Source organism: Rhinoraja longicauda, chromosome 4, assembly GCF_053455715.1.
Source record: "Rhinoraja longicauda isolate Sanriku21f chromosome 4, sRhiLon1.1, whole genome shotgun sequence".
Classification (NCBI taxonomy): domain Eukaryota; kingdom Metazoa; phylum Chordata; class Chondrichthyes; order Rajiformes; family Arhynchobatidae; genus Rhinoraja; species Rhinoraja longicauda.
In genome coordinates, this window is record NC_135956.1 from 30,462,415 (window position 1) to 30,478,553 (window position 16,139).

At 38.2% G+C, this 16,139-nt stretch overlaps 1 protein-coding gene across 10 annotated transcripts in view; it reads right to left on the reverse strand.

Annotated features, from left to right (window-relative positions):
- The window catches only part of unm_hu7910 (un-named hu7910), a 175,871-nt gene that overhangs the window by 119,963 nt on the left and 39,769 nt on the right, over positions 1–16,139 (reverse strand). For 8 of the 10 annotated variants that reach the window (XM_078397441.1, XM_078397438.1, XM_078397440.1 and 5 more), the window contains one exon: positions 12,094–12,162. In XM_078397441.1, the coding sequence (XP_078253567.1) occupies positions 12,094–12,162 (69 nt within the window). Of the gene's footprint in view, positions 1–8,964; positions 9,968–12,093; positions 12,163–16,139 lie in introns of those variants that run through there. The other 2 variants (XM_078397447.1, XM_078397448.1) reach the window with 1 other exon arrangement.

Sequence of the window (16,139 nt, forward strand, 5' to 3'; positions counted from 1 at the left end):
TGTTTTACAAGAACTTGAAGAATAAGTATACTCACAGTTGTCAGCCTGCAATGAACCATTTTTTTCTGAATTATTATTTATTGGTATCCGTAAGCTTTGGATAACTTAAGAATCAATACTTCACAAAACTTTTTCCAGGTCACCACAGAATCCAAGAGCAAGGAGGTTAAGGTAAACTTTATGAAACATTGATTAGGCCACAGTTGGATTACTGCATCTAGATTTGGTTGTCATACTATAGGAAGGACATGATTGTATTGGAAATCATGCAAAGGTGATTCACAATAATATACAAAATGCTGGAGTAACTCAGCAGGTCAGGCAGGATCTCTAGTCACTATCATGTTGCCCGAGATGGTACATTTCAGTCATGAGGAGAGACTGGATAGGCTGGGGTTCTTTTCCTTACAGCAGAGGAGACTGAGAGCTGACCTGATAGATGTTTTCAGGATTATGAAGAGATCAGGTAGAAAACTTTTCTTTTTCCTTTCAATAGGAATCTGAAGGGTAACTTTTTCACACAAAGGGTGGTGGGTCTATGGAACAAGCTGTCAGATGAGGTAGTTGAGGCTGGGACTATCCCAATGTTTAAGAAACAGTTAGACAGGTACATGTATAGGACAGGTTTAGAGGGATATGGACCAAGCGCAGGCAGGTGGGACTAGTGTAACTGGGATATATTGGTCGGTGTGGGCATGTTGGGCCGAAGGGCCTGTTTCCACACTGTACCACTCTATGATTCTAGAGGGCATAGATTCAGGGTAGGGATGACATGATGAGATGAGATCGGTGGAGGAACATTTTTCACCCAGTGGTGGTTGGAATCTGAAACACGCTGCCCAAGAGAATGGTGAAGGCAGGTAGTGGTACAACATTTAGTAGGTATCTGGATGAGAACTTGAATTGAATCCACATTGAAGGTTATAGTTCATGTGCAAAAAAAATTGATTAGTGTAGTTAGGTACATGATGATTGTAATGGATGTGGTAGGCCAAAGTTTTTATTTCTGTAATAAATGATTCGGTAACATTGGACCACATCCTACATAATTAAGAATAGATCTTTCATTGCAATTAGTCCACTTAAGAATCAAGGAGCACAGAAACAGGCCCTTTCGACCAAGTCGTCCATGCCGACCAAGATATCCATTCTAAACTATTCACATTTGCCAGCATTTGGCCCAATATGTCTCTGAACATTTCCTATCCATGCATCTATGAAGTGTTCTTTTAGTACCTGCCTCAACTAACTCCTCACTCAGCTCATTCCATATACCCACCACTCTGCAAATGAAAAAATTGATTCCTGTTAAATATTTACCCTCACCTTAACTCCATGTCCTCTGGTTCTTGATTCCCCTACTCTGGGAAAAAGATTCCGTGCATTCAACCAATCAATTCCCCTCAAGATTTTATACACCTCTATAAGATCACCCCCTGGCCTCATGCAAAGGAATAAAATCTGAGGTTACCCAATCTCTCTCTGTAGTTCAGGCATTCGAGTCCTGGCAACATCCTTGGAAATCCTCCTTTCACTCTTTCCAACTTAATGACACCCTTCCTTTAGCAGGGTGACCAAAACTGAACAAAATAGTTCAAATGTGCCATCATCAACATCTTGTACAATTGTAACATAACATCCCAACTTCAATACTCAATACTCTTGAGTGAAGGCCAGTGTACCAAAAGCCTTCTTTACCACCCTATCTAGCTGTGATGCCACTTTCAGAGTGTGTAACTGAACTGCTAGATCCCTCTACTCTACAACACTCCCCAGGGCTGGACTGTTAATTGTTAAATTCCAGCCCTGGTTTGGCCTCCCAAAATTCACCAAGTACATATCTGCCTTCAACTGCATTATCCTTTCTTCATCCCACTTACCCAGCTGATCAACATCATGGTGTAATATTTGATAGCCATCTTCACTGTCTGTGACACTCCCTATTTTATCATCTGCAAAATGATTCCATATTTTTTCCAATTCTGCACACACACTCTTGTGCTCAATCTTAATTTCTAGATTGTTTATTTCAATTTTCAGCTCTCTTTTGGTCACCCGGAGACTAAAGTTTAAAAAGACTTCCAAATTACATATTGTGCCTGCATTAGTACTTTAGAGCCATATTTCCCTGCTTTGCAGCATGTTTTCTGCGTTTCTATACGAATATGGACTCCTTTTGTACCATTGTTTATATATATATTTAATTTTTGATCTGCTTATTAATTGATTACTTCTGTTCCTTTAATCTAAAATTACTGCTGGTCACTGAAATTACTGGTTTGTTTCTTCATAACATTATACATTTAAAGATATTCTGCTTGATACTACTGCTGGACTGAATAATCAAACAAAGACAATTTGGTAAAGCATTGTACCATTATTTTTATATTAACCCTATGTAAGATTTGTCAATTCTTCCAATAGTTCAAACTTAAAAATACGTGCAAAAATGTTCACGCAACAATTTATTGCACACTAAAAACGTAGCATAATATGAAAAACGGTCAATGATGGAAGATGCATTTCATCATTAAAAGGAATATTCGTGCATATGCATGCTTTCACAAATCCAGTTCAGCTCAAGTTATTACTGGATCTTTAGCAAAATACCTTTTTCCTTAGACTTTTCTTTTGCTTTCACTTTCCCTCCTGGTTCTGTCAGTCACAAGAAGGAAAAATAGACTAAAATGTCAATTAGTTTAATTATAGACAGTCAAGTTCTATAATTACACCAGTCTGATTAATCAAACAATTGTAAAGATCATTGGAAAGAAGCGTCCAAGCTGAAATGTGCACATGCTCCAATTCCCTCACCAAGGAAAAATCAAGGGATCCAGTACTTAGCTTCCGTCAATGAAGCTTGCATGACATGTAAATATGATGAAATTGAACAGAAATCGACAAATTAAGAAAAAATGTCGGCTCACTGGTCGAAGTAGCAAGGAAAGCAGAAAGAGCAAATAGGCTCAAAAACAAAATAAGATATGTGCAAAGCTAATGATTAAACTGTATCTAAATACAGGCAACCCCCATATTATGGCGGCGTTGCGTTCCAAGGGAACTGTCCGCATCATAATTTTCCATAATGCAAAACCCTGTTCCCATTCAATCCCATGCCATGTCATAAGTGGATATTAGTGGAGATTTGTTCAAGTGGGATGTTATTTTCTCACGTAATGAGCACTACAACTGCTGCTTCATGGTAGAGGAATCTCTTAAGAGATTTAGCTTTGGAAATTGACAAGTAATATCTTATGGTGGACACAAAATACTGGAGTAACTTAGCGGAACAGGCAGCGAAGGAAGGGGTAACGTTTCGGGTTGAGACCCTTCTTCAGACCCAGACATACGGTAATCTCTTAACTGGCCAGCTGCAGTGCTTGGAGACACTTTAAAATGCAAATCAAATATAGGTAAGATAGTTTAATGATATATCTTGCAACAGTTAACAATGGTCGTTTAGATTTAAAATTTGCATTTGAAGTTGCTGGCCCTGTTTCAAACATCTTGAGAGTATGGAAAACTCTTGGGGGGGGGGGAAAGCTGCTGAACAGTAAAACTAACCTACATTTTTTTTTTTTAACTGCCACAAGACCTGCGTATGCTTAACAAAATGAGTTGAAAAAAGACAATTGGTGTTTCTTTTGTATTTATTTAATTTTTTCTGCCACATAAATTCCATAAGAGTTAAATTCCGTAATTTTAATGGCTGTACGCAGGGGTCGCCTGTAAAGTGAAACCCACAATATCAATCCTTCAGGACAGCAGAAAGCTCCATAACTGATGCATTCCTCCACATGCGAGACATTATAATATCTAATTAGCTTTAAAAAAAAGGTATTGAATGCAGAGTCTAACTTATTTATTGATTGTGGAAAATTCAATAATCAAGGAAAACATTAAAACAGCTCAAAATTATTTCACAAGGCACCTCTGGATGCAGGCAAAGTTTTCGACTACCAAACAAAACAAATCTATAAATTATTACTCCCTCAGCTTCTTACATCAGCCATTGTATGAATTTGCTTTAGAGTTTAAAATCAATGGCCAGTACACTGAAGATTTCCAACATTCAACGATCAGAAAATATTTTCACCAAACAGCTTCATTCTAACAGCCAACCTTGTACCCATTTTTTGGAAGAAAAATACAATGATAATCAAGACCTTCAAGTAAGTACCTCTTCTATTTCTACACATCATTTCAAGTAGTAACATATATGTAACGCTATTGCCATTACAATTAACACATGCAACAAATTTTGCTGATAAATACCAACTGATTTATTTATGTTAAGAAAACTAAAAGCCCAACCTAATCAACTAAATTTTACATAACCACAATATTATAAAGAACACTTCCGAACAACATTGTGCAGATCCAGGCTTGCTATGACTTTCGTCTCCTTTGTCACTGATATGATGACAAATTAGACATGGTTGAAAATTTAGACATAACAGGGAAGAAATAAGAAATAAGTTAAAAGCAGTGGTATCTCCGAAATGTTTGACATTATCTATTGCCCTAAGCAAACAACTGATTGAAATAATTACTATAATCTCTAACCAGTCTTCAAGATCTTAACATTTCTTAGTAGTTTTTGTTATCATGAAGTGTAGCATGTAAATTAAAAGACTATTGCAAATCCACATACACACACTATAATGCAGGTGAGTATCAAGGAATCATAATTTCAGGAGCCAGTTCTGAAATTTTGAGCTATGAACTTTAGTGCCAAAGTAAAATAAGACTTGAAATGGAATGGTCGAATGCCATAACATGGCCACATCAGGAAATTCATATCATATCATATCATATACATACAGCCGGAAACAGGCCTTTTCGGCCCTCCGAGTCCGTGCCGCCCAGTGATCCCCGTACATTAACACTATCCTACACCCACTAGGGACAATTTTTACATTTACCCAGCCAATTAACCTACATACCTGTACGTCTTTGGAGTGTGGGAGGAAACCGAAGATCTCGGAGTAAACCCACGCAGGTCACGGGGAGAACGTACAAACTCCTTACAGTGCAGCACCCGTAGTCAGGATCGAACCTGAGTCTCCGGCGCTGCATTCGCTGTAAAGCAGCAACTCTACCGCTGCGCTACCGTGCCCTAATTTGACAACTCATAAAATGTGTAGCCAGTATAAATTAAATGAAAACTCAGTCTCAAGCTGCTGAAAAACTATTAGAATGGTTTAGAAAACAGTAAATCTTTCATCCACAAATTAAAATCTAATTATTCCAAACCATTCGAGATATTTAGAGTCAGAGTCACACACCATGTATACAGGCCCTTCAGCCCAGCTCAAGATGACCAAAATGCCATTTGCCCACGTTTGACCCAAATCCCTCCAAATCTTTGCTATGCTTTGGACTTGTGCAAATGTCTTTTCAATGGTGTTATTGTACCTGTCTCAACTACTTCCTCTGGAAGCTCGTTCCACCACCCTCTGTGAAAAGGTTGCCCCTCACATTCCTATTAAACCTTTCCCCTCTAACCGTAAACCCATGTCCTCAAGTTCTTGATTCCCCAACCCGGGAAAAGACACTGTACATGCACCCTACTCCCCATGATTTTATACACCTCTATAAGATCACCCTTCAGCCTCATGCATTTCAAAGAATAAGGTCCTAGCTAGCCCGACTTCACCCTATAGTTCAGATCCTTGTGTACTGGCAACATTCTCACAAATCTTCTCTGCATCCTTCCTAACTTAATGGCATCTTACCAACTTCCATTCTCCATTCCCCAACTGATGAAAATCATCAATGTGCCAAAAGCCTTCACCACCCTATGTACCCGTGACACCACCTTAAGGAAATATGTACTTGTACTCCTTAATCCCTCTTCTCCACAACACTCCCCAGTGCCCTACCATTTACTGTTCCCTGGTTTGACTCCCCAAAATACAACACATTACACTTATCTAAATTAAACTCCATTTGCTCATCCTCAGTGCATTTACCCTGGTGATCAAGATCCCTCTGGAATTCTTGATAATCATCTTCACTGTCTATGATACTAACTATTTGAGTGTGATCTGCAGGGTGCCTTGTACATTCTCATCCAAATTGCTGATATAGGTGACAAACAGCAATGGGCTCAGCGCCAATCCCACCATTTGAAACAAGCCTCCAGTGTAAAAGATCTTCCACCTCCACCTTCCATTTCTTACCACGAAGCCAATTCTATATCCAGTTAGCCAACACTCCCTGGATCACATGCGATCGAACCTTTCAGAGCAGCCTACCACAGAGAACTTTACCAAAAGCCCTGCTGAACTCCATATATTCTCCATCTATGGTCTTGCTATTGTCAACCTTTTTTTGTTATTTCCTCAAAGTTTTAATCAAATCCATGAGACACAATTTCCCATGTACAAGCCATCTGTTTATCCCTAATTAACCCGTCTATCTAAATGCATGGATATTCTCATACCCTTTCCAGTAATTTTCCCAAAGCTAATTTTACCTTCACAAATGGTAGGTTTACTGATTTATAGTTCCAAGGTTTTGCTTTGTCGCCCTTCTTAAATAGAGGCACAATATTGGCCACCCTTCAGCCATCCAGCACCTCACCCTTGTCTAACAATGATTCACATACCAAAAGGCTACAAATGCCCACACCATAAGCATTCATACAAAAAATTGAAAGCAGGCTGACAATAAGCTCCAAGTTTATGCGCTCTCCCTCTTTCTAGCCAGTCTAAAAATACATTTTTGCTCATGAGAAATTGCCTTCTGCAGGGAATAATTCTGCTATTAATAAACATGATGTTTGTTTTAAAAGCATTTCAATTCCCATAAATTAATAATAATGTTAATCACCTAAACTAATGAATTAATAAACTTATTCCCTTGCTCCACTACTTTCCTCTACCACCCCCTTCAAATCCTTACAGGCCCTTCACCCCATCAGACCAAGATGTCCTGTCTATGCTAGTCCCATAATTGCTCTAAATCTCTCTTATCCATGAACTATCCAAATCTCTTTTAAATGTTATTACAGTACCTGCCTCAACTACCTCCTCTAGCAGCACATTCCATATATCCGCCACACTGTATGAAAAAGTTGTCACTCATGTTCCAATTTTATTTACCCTGGGTAAATGTCTATGCATTTACTCCATCTACTACCCTCACAATTTGTACTTCTAAAAGATCATCCTTCAGCCTCCAGCACTCCAAGTAATAAAGTCCTAGCCTGCCCAACCTTTCCCAATTGCATTTGCAGTTAGAACTCCTTTAGCATTTTTAAGGCCATTTACAGGTTTTTATGTTCACATTCCATTCTAGAAAATTTACATTAATTCAGTATATTCTATCAATACAAATTGAACACACCAGTTTGGAGCTGGATAATGTCAAGTAATCAGTCTAATTTTGCATACCTGTCTGTACAAGACAGAGTAATATCATTGTTAAATGCAGGCTTCCAGTTCCTTACATTGCAGTATAAACAGTAGAGATTAAATATTCATATTTTGTTTTGCAGATACAGAAACCGTGTAGATTAAAGTGTTGTTGGCATAGACCCTGCATTAACAGTGAAACCACAATCACTGCTGATCTTGAAGAATTCCCAATCAATATCTAGCAACCTCAAATGGTGATAACTTGCTCACTTCCAACACGTTGCTTTTAAGCATCAACTCAAAAGAATTCCTGAAAGTAGCGACGATAAGACTTTCACTAAAGCTATCCAATGCAGATAACAGCTCAGAATGAGCATGTCACAGTTGGAGTAATTCTGTGAGCATTTCTCACTTTCTACTGCATGTCAAAGATCCCGTTACACTGTTAAAACAGTAATTTGTTATCAGTGCTCCAGATACCATTTTCCCTCAACCAGACCAGCATCTTATGTAGTGTTCACAGAGTCTAAATGTAGTACAAGGACTAAACGATCACTTGCATGGGAATAGTAAATGTATTTCAAATCATTGTTGAAAGCTAATTTCTCCAGGGCATTGTACAAAAATATGTAAATCACTTTACCAGGCAAAGTTTTTTCCAAGCCAAGCTTGTCCTTCACAAAATCAACACCATTTTCTGAAAATAGATTTTGATGGTATTACTTGGAGCACAGGAGGATGAGAGGTGTATAAAATCATGAGGAATAGATTGGGTGGAAGCACAGACTGTCTTGTCCACAGTAGGGAAATCGAGAACCAGAGAACATCGGTTTAAGGTGAGGGGGGAAAGATTTAATCTGAGGGGTAACTTTTTCATGCAAAGGGTGGTAAGTGTATGGAACGAGCAATGAAACCAATGCATGAACAGGTAAATGTGACTTTTGTATGGTGTGACGCAAACAAGTCCTGACATACATATTGCTTTGGAAGCAAATGTTATAGTCAATCCTCTTTGTTCCCCTCAAGAGCAGTGCTAGGCAGTGTCATCCTCACAATTTGCTTATTAAACCATTAATCCCACCACTACTGGATTTTCCTTTTTTTTTTTCAGAACACAACTACAGCAATTTCATTGAAAATTTGAACACTGTGTTGAGAGGTATGCTTGTTCAAATACTTTATCAGAGAATATTTGATTGTAGAATATGGACAGCAAGTTATTTCACATTGTTCTCTTGTGTTCACTTACATAACCTACATTAATATTAGCACCACGGCATCCAAAATGGAAGCGAGAAAATATGTTTGTGTACCATCTCTTATTTTAAAGTTTATTTTTATGTAAAAATCTGAATAAAAATATATTTTGCCAGCAAATTCAATGAGATTTCTTAAGAGTCCAGTTATAGAGGCAGATTCAGAGTCAGAAACTACTGAAACAAACCACCATGTCCATGCTAACCATCAAGTACCCTTTTATCAGCACTTGATGTATAGCCTTGTATGCCTTGGCAATTCAAGTGCTCCACAAAAATGCACACAATAGTGTTATGCAGTTTAATGTGTTTAAACTTATTGTTAAATAATGGCAAACAAAATCAAATCTTCACATTTCATTTATTTATCTTTTCACAAAACCAGGAAAGTTAGGAGAAAGTACATTAGACATGCTCCTTTAGTATGATTTACTTCAGAATATCAACATGCATATTTCTCATGCTTCGTCAACATCATAAACTCTTGACAGAAAGATTATTTGCATTTTAGTACATTGTACAAAACAAAAGTGGATCCAGATTCATATTCAAACAACAAGATCAATATAAAAGTGTTATTTACAAGATGTTTACAATATATGTTCCTGCTTCATAATCATGCACAAAAAGAACATTCCAAGCATTAGTCAAACTTTAGCACTTTAATGTCTCAACCCAATGACACTTTTCTACGCTTAAATGCCAAGTTTAAGGGAGAAAAAAAACCTGAAAGTGGTTGGACAAAGGCGGACACATAAGAACAAAGTTAAATGCATACACATGAACATATCTCTCCCCCTGGCCAATTTCCACTTCCAAAGATTGTGAAACTAGACAATTTCTAGCAACTTTCCATATATACACACATGAAGGATTCAATTGCACAAACAGCCCATATGGGTTCATAAATAAAATATATTTCACACAATTCGGAACTGTCCATTATTGTTACCTGTAATGCAACAATGCATCCAAGACATCATTTGCAAAAATGAAAAATATCTCAACCTCAATGAACTCTTCTCCCTCCAAATTTTATTTTGCTCTTCTTTAAAGATCTGAGATATTTTTTCTCCCAACTTCATATAGGAACTGCGATTGGCTGCTATTGGTTCTGTAAATCCAGTGTTACACAATTTTCTTTCCCCTCATACCCTTCATTCTCTGACGTACCAGCAACATCCTCTGATGCTTCATTTTCTTCTTCTAGTATTTCAAAAGGCGTCATTACATCATACAGAAATGAGAGGAAACCATATACCCAATTTGAGGATTCCTCTGTTATAATATCTAGGACCTCCTCGATAGTATCAATTTGTTCCTCACTACCATCACCTTTAGTGAGGCCTAAATAAGAATAAAAAGGGAAAAAGGAGAGAAGAAAGAAGTGGTCAGACAGAAATGGAAGAATGTAGAATAGCGGAGTGCTAGTTTAGGTGACCTGCATGGGATCAAACATAATTAAAAGGATATGAACATCAGCTCTTAAAAATCACAACATTTCTCGTTTCATAAAGAAAACAGGTTCTTCCTTCTTTCAATACCAGCCCAATCTATATACCCTACCTCCATGAATAAGAACATCTACCTTTTGCATTTCCAACGAGGTAGCAAAGGCAAAGATTCTATTAACCAAAGTACTTCAGTTGTATGTAATTTGAGGAGACAAATAAGATAGACTGAAAATGGTCAACTAAAGAACCAAGATTCTACTTCCAAAATGACAACTTCTTGAAGTAGACCTTAGAAAGTGTACCCACTGGGATTTAATAACCCTAAGTTTTGACAGATGTATTTAAGGCCTCTTGGGTGCAATGCACAACATATATTTTTATTTTTCTTTCACAATTTCTTCAAATGTTTACGATACACGGTTTGAGTAACAAGCAGGTATTTATAATTATGACCGTATCTAAAATGTTACCGACAAATATACATCTTACTATAGTGCGGCTCTTCCTACCCAATAAAAAAATTAAACTTGCAATTTGCATAGCAGTGAAAAAACCTGTTACAATCATAGACAAGCAGATGTTTTTTTCTGTTTGTTCTTGGAAGTAACATACAAGAATGGATACATAAAAAATTGTTAAAATACAAATAATTACTTCTCTCAAAATATCTTGCAGCAGAAATATCATGACTTTTTTCGACGCTAATTTGCCCCAGCTACATTCTAAACAACTCAGACTGGAAATCTGTTAGGCCACAAAATTAAAAACTGCCATGGACCCAACCTTTTCATGGCTCCATTTGAGCCCTTATCACATTTCCCCCTATAATCAACTCAACTGGGAAGCATTTAAAGAAAAGCAGAAAAAGACCCATTATTCTGCATTGATATTGATCAAGAACAGAGGACACCTAGTAGGAAAATTATCCTGATCTGTTAAACCCAACACTAAATATTTCATCACCGAACCAAATTAAACATTTTCAGCCAGATTCTGATGGTCATGGGTCAGAATTTAGCTCAAACTATTTCCAGTGAGGGCAGATTGATGCATAAACTCAACCTTTCCCATTGCTCCACAAAACACAAAAGTTTCAAAAGCAATCAGGAAATTAGGTACCATTTCCACCATTTTTTAAGTTGTCCCAATTCACATTTGCTCTATCACAAGCATCAAACCATCCAGGAGCCAAAGAAGATTAATGGAATACTTTTTATCTCTTTGCATTGAACAATTATCATTGATGTACCCGAGTGACAATCTGGTGCAATATTATGAATTCAGCTGAATTTTTTTTTTTAATTCCCAATCATCCCCCTGATTTGCATTCACTGTAAATGATTAAAGCTATGGTGAACCAATTCAGTTTTACCAGTTTAGTGACTAAATAAATTAGGTGACTTTTAAGTTCTATAAAATGTTAAAGTATGTCGACCACTACCTGTGTACCTAAAAATGAACGTAATTTGAAGAGTTTACTCAAAGGGCTGTAATTAACAGAAACAATGCTCATTATTCTCTAGCCAAAAAATTGGCTAAGTTGTGAATAGTGTTGCCTTCTAAAACAATTTTAGAGTACAATTTAAGATTACAAGATCCTGCATATTGACAAATCATCCCGACACCTAAATAAAACACCAAATTAAACATATGGCCCATTATAATTAACAAATACATAACTACATAGTGTGAAAACTGAAGTGACTATGTTTATGACAATGTGTTTTTTTAGATAATTATATAGTGGAATAAAAAGGATCTCCAAATAAGGTTCCTCTACCTGCTGGATGAAACTTTTGCACATTTATGTGCTCCTCCATCCAGAATAACTGCATATTCTCTTATCTCCAAAATCACAAATTTTAGATTTCAGAGATGACAAACACTTCAACAATGATCACATAATTTGTAAAATTAGCTGCATTTAAATTGTCACATCAACCAAAGACAGTCATGCACACGCCAAACAAAGGTGCATCTTTGGAACTCCGTGCAAAATGAAAACAGAAATATGCTTGCCTAGCAAAATTTTGGCGTCTTCCAAATCAAAATCGCCATCTCCATCGGCATCATGGATTCCGAGTTTCCCTATTTAAAAGGGAAAGAACGGAGAATAATTACCCTTTGAATTACATCTTAGTGCACCAAATATGCAGTATATAAAATCATCAACACAAAATGAAAGTTTCCAATTCTCCCAAGTGAAAAAAAGACAATTACAATACATTCTTCAATCATACTCCACATAATAGGGTGCAGAATGCATTATCAGGTGAATTACCATTGGGATCAGGGCTCTTTCTGATCATGCAGATTATGAGATATCAGCAGAGCAAGAAAACGTACTTAATCCTTCCAGTGTCATTACAACTTTAAGATGCTCATGATGCAAACCGAGTCCCTTGAAGAAATTCATATAAGAATGACCGAAATACAAAATAGGGTTAGACAGATGATCTTTGGCAAAGATAATGGTGCATAATTGTAGCAACAAAAGCAAAACATTTTTTTTAGATATGTCACAGATCAAAAAGAGCGAAAAGGACCTTTGTAGAGAACATGAAAGGAGAATTCAAACTTACTCTCAGGATGTCAGAGCTACTGAAGGACTTTGTTTTTATAATATATATAAAGCTGGAAATGAAGCTGCAAATGAGACCAATGTTCCAGATGAGGATCCACATATAAAAATATAAGCAGCAGGAAAAGTAAACCAATTAGCCTCTCATGCCTGCTCTGCAATTCAAATCAAAGGTGATCCAATCTTGGACCTTCTCATTCTCTCACCATATCCCTTGACCTATTTTGCATTATATATGTCTAGTATTATGAACAAACTCAAATGTTTCTGCCGGCTGGAAGATTAAGATGAATGGAATTAACAGTCACTTTGTTGTATGGATTCAAACTGGCTTACTGATAGTAGACAGAGGGTTATAGAGGATGAACAATGTTCAGGCTAGAGGTCTGTGACCAGTGCAGTTTTGCAGGGATCTGTATTGGGACTTCATGGAGAGAGGGAATGGGTGACGTTTCAGGCCGAGATCGAGCTTCAGTCACCCATTCCTTCTCTGCAGAGATGCTGCCTGTCCCACTGAGTTACTCTGGCATTTTATGTCTATCTCTCGTAAAAGCTTTGATATAGAGAGGGATCTTGGGGCCCAGGTTCATTACTCCCTGAAACTAACAACATAAATAGACAGAGCGATAAAGGAGACATATGGTATGCTCGTCTTCATTCGTTGGGGCATTGAGTACAAGTCTGGGAGTCATGTCGGGTTTATAGGAATTTGGTTAGGCAGCATGTGGAGTATTGTGTGCAGTTCTGGTTGTCTAATAAAGGAAGAGTTGGAAGATTTGGAAAGGCTGCAGAGGTTTACCAGAATTCTGCCTGGTTTAGCAAGTTATTAGCCACAAGGAGAGGTTGGACACAGCTGGATGGTTTCTCTAGAATGCCAGAGGTTGCAGGGAGACCTGACAGAAGTATACAAAATTATAAGAGGCATAGATAGAGTAGGCAGTCAAAACCCTTTCCCAGAGTGGAAATATCAAATACTGGAGGGGGTAGCTTTAAGGTGAAGGAGCAAAGTTACACAGAGGGTCACGAGTGCCTGGAAATCACTGCTGGGAATGGTGGTAGAGGCAAATACAATAGTATGGATACAATGAAGGAATATGGATTATGTACAGGCAGATAAGAGATGGTCTTGGCATCATGTTTGGCACAGACATTGTGGACCAAATGGCTACTCCTGTGCTGTACTGTTCTATGTTCCATATTTTATGCACGGCACTCAAGGGGGTAAGGAATTCCAAGTTAATTCTCTGAAAAATCTTAATTTCATCATAATTGGGCAACACCTTTACTCTGAAGCTAAGGCCCCTAATTCGGGGCACCTACTCCACAGGAAAGGAAGCATGCAGGTACAGCAGGCAGTGAAGAAAGCCAATGGAATGTTGGCCTTCGTAACAAGAGGAGTTGAGTACAGGAGCAAAGAGGTCCTTCTACAGTTGTACCGGGCCCTGGTGAGACCGCACCTGGAGTACTGTGTGCAGTTTTGGTCTCCAAATTTGAGGAAGGATATTCTTGCTATGGAGGGCGTGCAGCGTAGGTTCACTAGGTTAATTCCCGGAATGGCGGGACTGTCGTATGTTGAAAGGCTGGAGCGATTGGGCTTGTATACACTGGAATTTAGAAGGATGAGGGGGGATCTTATTGAAACATATAAGATAATTAGGGGATTGGACACATTAGAGGCAGATAACATGTTCCCAATGTTGGGGGAGTCCAGAACAAGGGGCCACAGTTTAAGAATAAGGGGTAGGCCATTTAGAACGGAGATGAGGAAGAACTTTTTCAGTCAGAGGGTGGTGAAGGTGTGGAATTCTCTGCCTCAGAAGGCAGTGGAGGCCAGTTCGTTGGATGCTTTCAAGAGAGAGCTGGATAGAGCTCTTAAGGATAGCGGAGTGAGGGGGTATGGGGAGAAGGCAGGAACGGGGTACTGATTGAGAGTGATCAGCCATGATCGCATTGAATGGCGGTGCTGGCTCGAAGGGCTGAATGGCCTACTCCTGCACCTATTGTCTATTGTCTATCTATTGAAACATCCTCAGCATCCATTCAGGGGCAACCTGCCTCAGAATCTTGTACATTTCAACAAAATTACCCCTCATTTTTCTAAATTCCAATGTTCGTATGTCAACTTTGTCATCCTGCTGACTCTTCTCTGCAGTATCTCCAAGACAAGTACATATTTCTTTAAATATCGGGGTCAAGTCAGAATGAATTACATAAGGTGTGGTTTTGTCAATATCCTGTAAAGGTGTATCAAAATGACCTTGCAATAACTGGCATCATGTCATTAATTTTCCTAATTATTTACTGTATCTGCATGTCAATCCTTTGTGCCAAAACTCATTGCTCCATTAACATTTTGAAACCTCTCCCTACTTAAATAATAATTTGCTACTTGAATTTTTCTTCCAAACAGGATAACCTTACATTTATCCACACATTTTAACTGCCAACTTCTTGTCAACTCATTTAACCCATCTCTATCCTTTTGCAGGTTTTATGTTCTCCTCACAACTTGCTAACCCATCAACAGAAAAATTCAGCTGAAGTCACTAATAGAGATTGGAAATCGTCGAGGCCCCAACACAACTCCCTGTGGCGCCCACCATTAACTGACAGCTAACATAAAAATGACCAATTTATCTCAATTAGGACAAAGACCGATATTATCAAAATGATTGGGCACTTTGGATAAATTAAGGAAATCAAATAAATAAGGTTCTGGATTTGAACAGCATCTAACCAAGCCTCTTATATTTATCCTCAATAGTTCTAAACCAGGTAGTTTGCATATTCTAAAATCTAGAGAAAATGGCTATGATTTAATAAAAGGTAATTCAAAGCCAGGGAACTACAGGCCACCAAACCTACTATTCATTATTGGGAAGATACTACAAGGGAATCATAAGAGCTTTGAGTATTTGAGGAAGCTATGAGATATGGATGAGTTAAATGCTGTAGACAGCGAGTCATATGGCTCGGAAACAGGCCCTTTGACTCACCAAATCCATGCTCACCATAATGCACCCTTTAGACTAATTCCATTTGTTCTCCCTACATCCCCAACAATTCCACACTCACCTACACACCAATAGTCAATTAACCTACCACCCTCATGTCTTTGGAATGTGGGAGAAAAACAGATAGCTGGGGAAATCCATGCAGTCACAGAAAGACTGCACAAACTCCATCACGGCAGCACTGGAGGTCAGGATTGGGTCAGAGTTGCTGGAACTGTTTGGCAGCTAATCTATCACTCTACTCAGACCCTCATTCCGTCGACCTGGACTTTCAGATAATCTTTGTTGAGATATTTCACACTAGGTTATTGACTGTAGTTTTGAAATGCAAAATTTCACTCCCATGAGCATTTCTAATCATGTCTCTCGGTGTCAGTCTGAGTCCAGCTACTCTTCCTCATATTTATTCCTGATATTACAGCTTCTTCCACAGATAATAGCAAGCTGATGCACTTTTTCCCACATTTGCA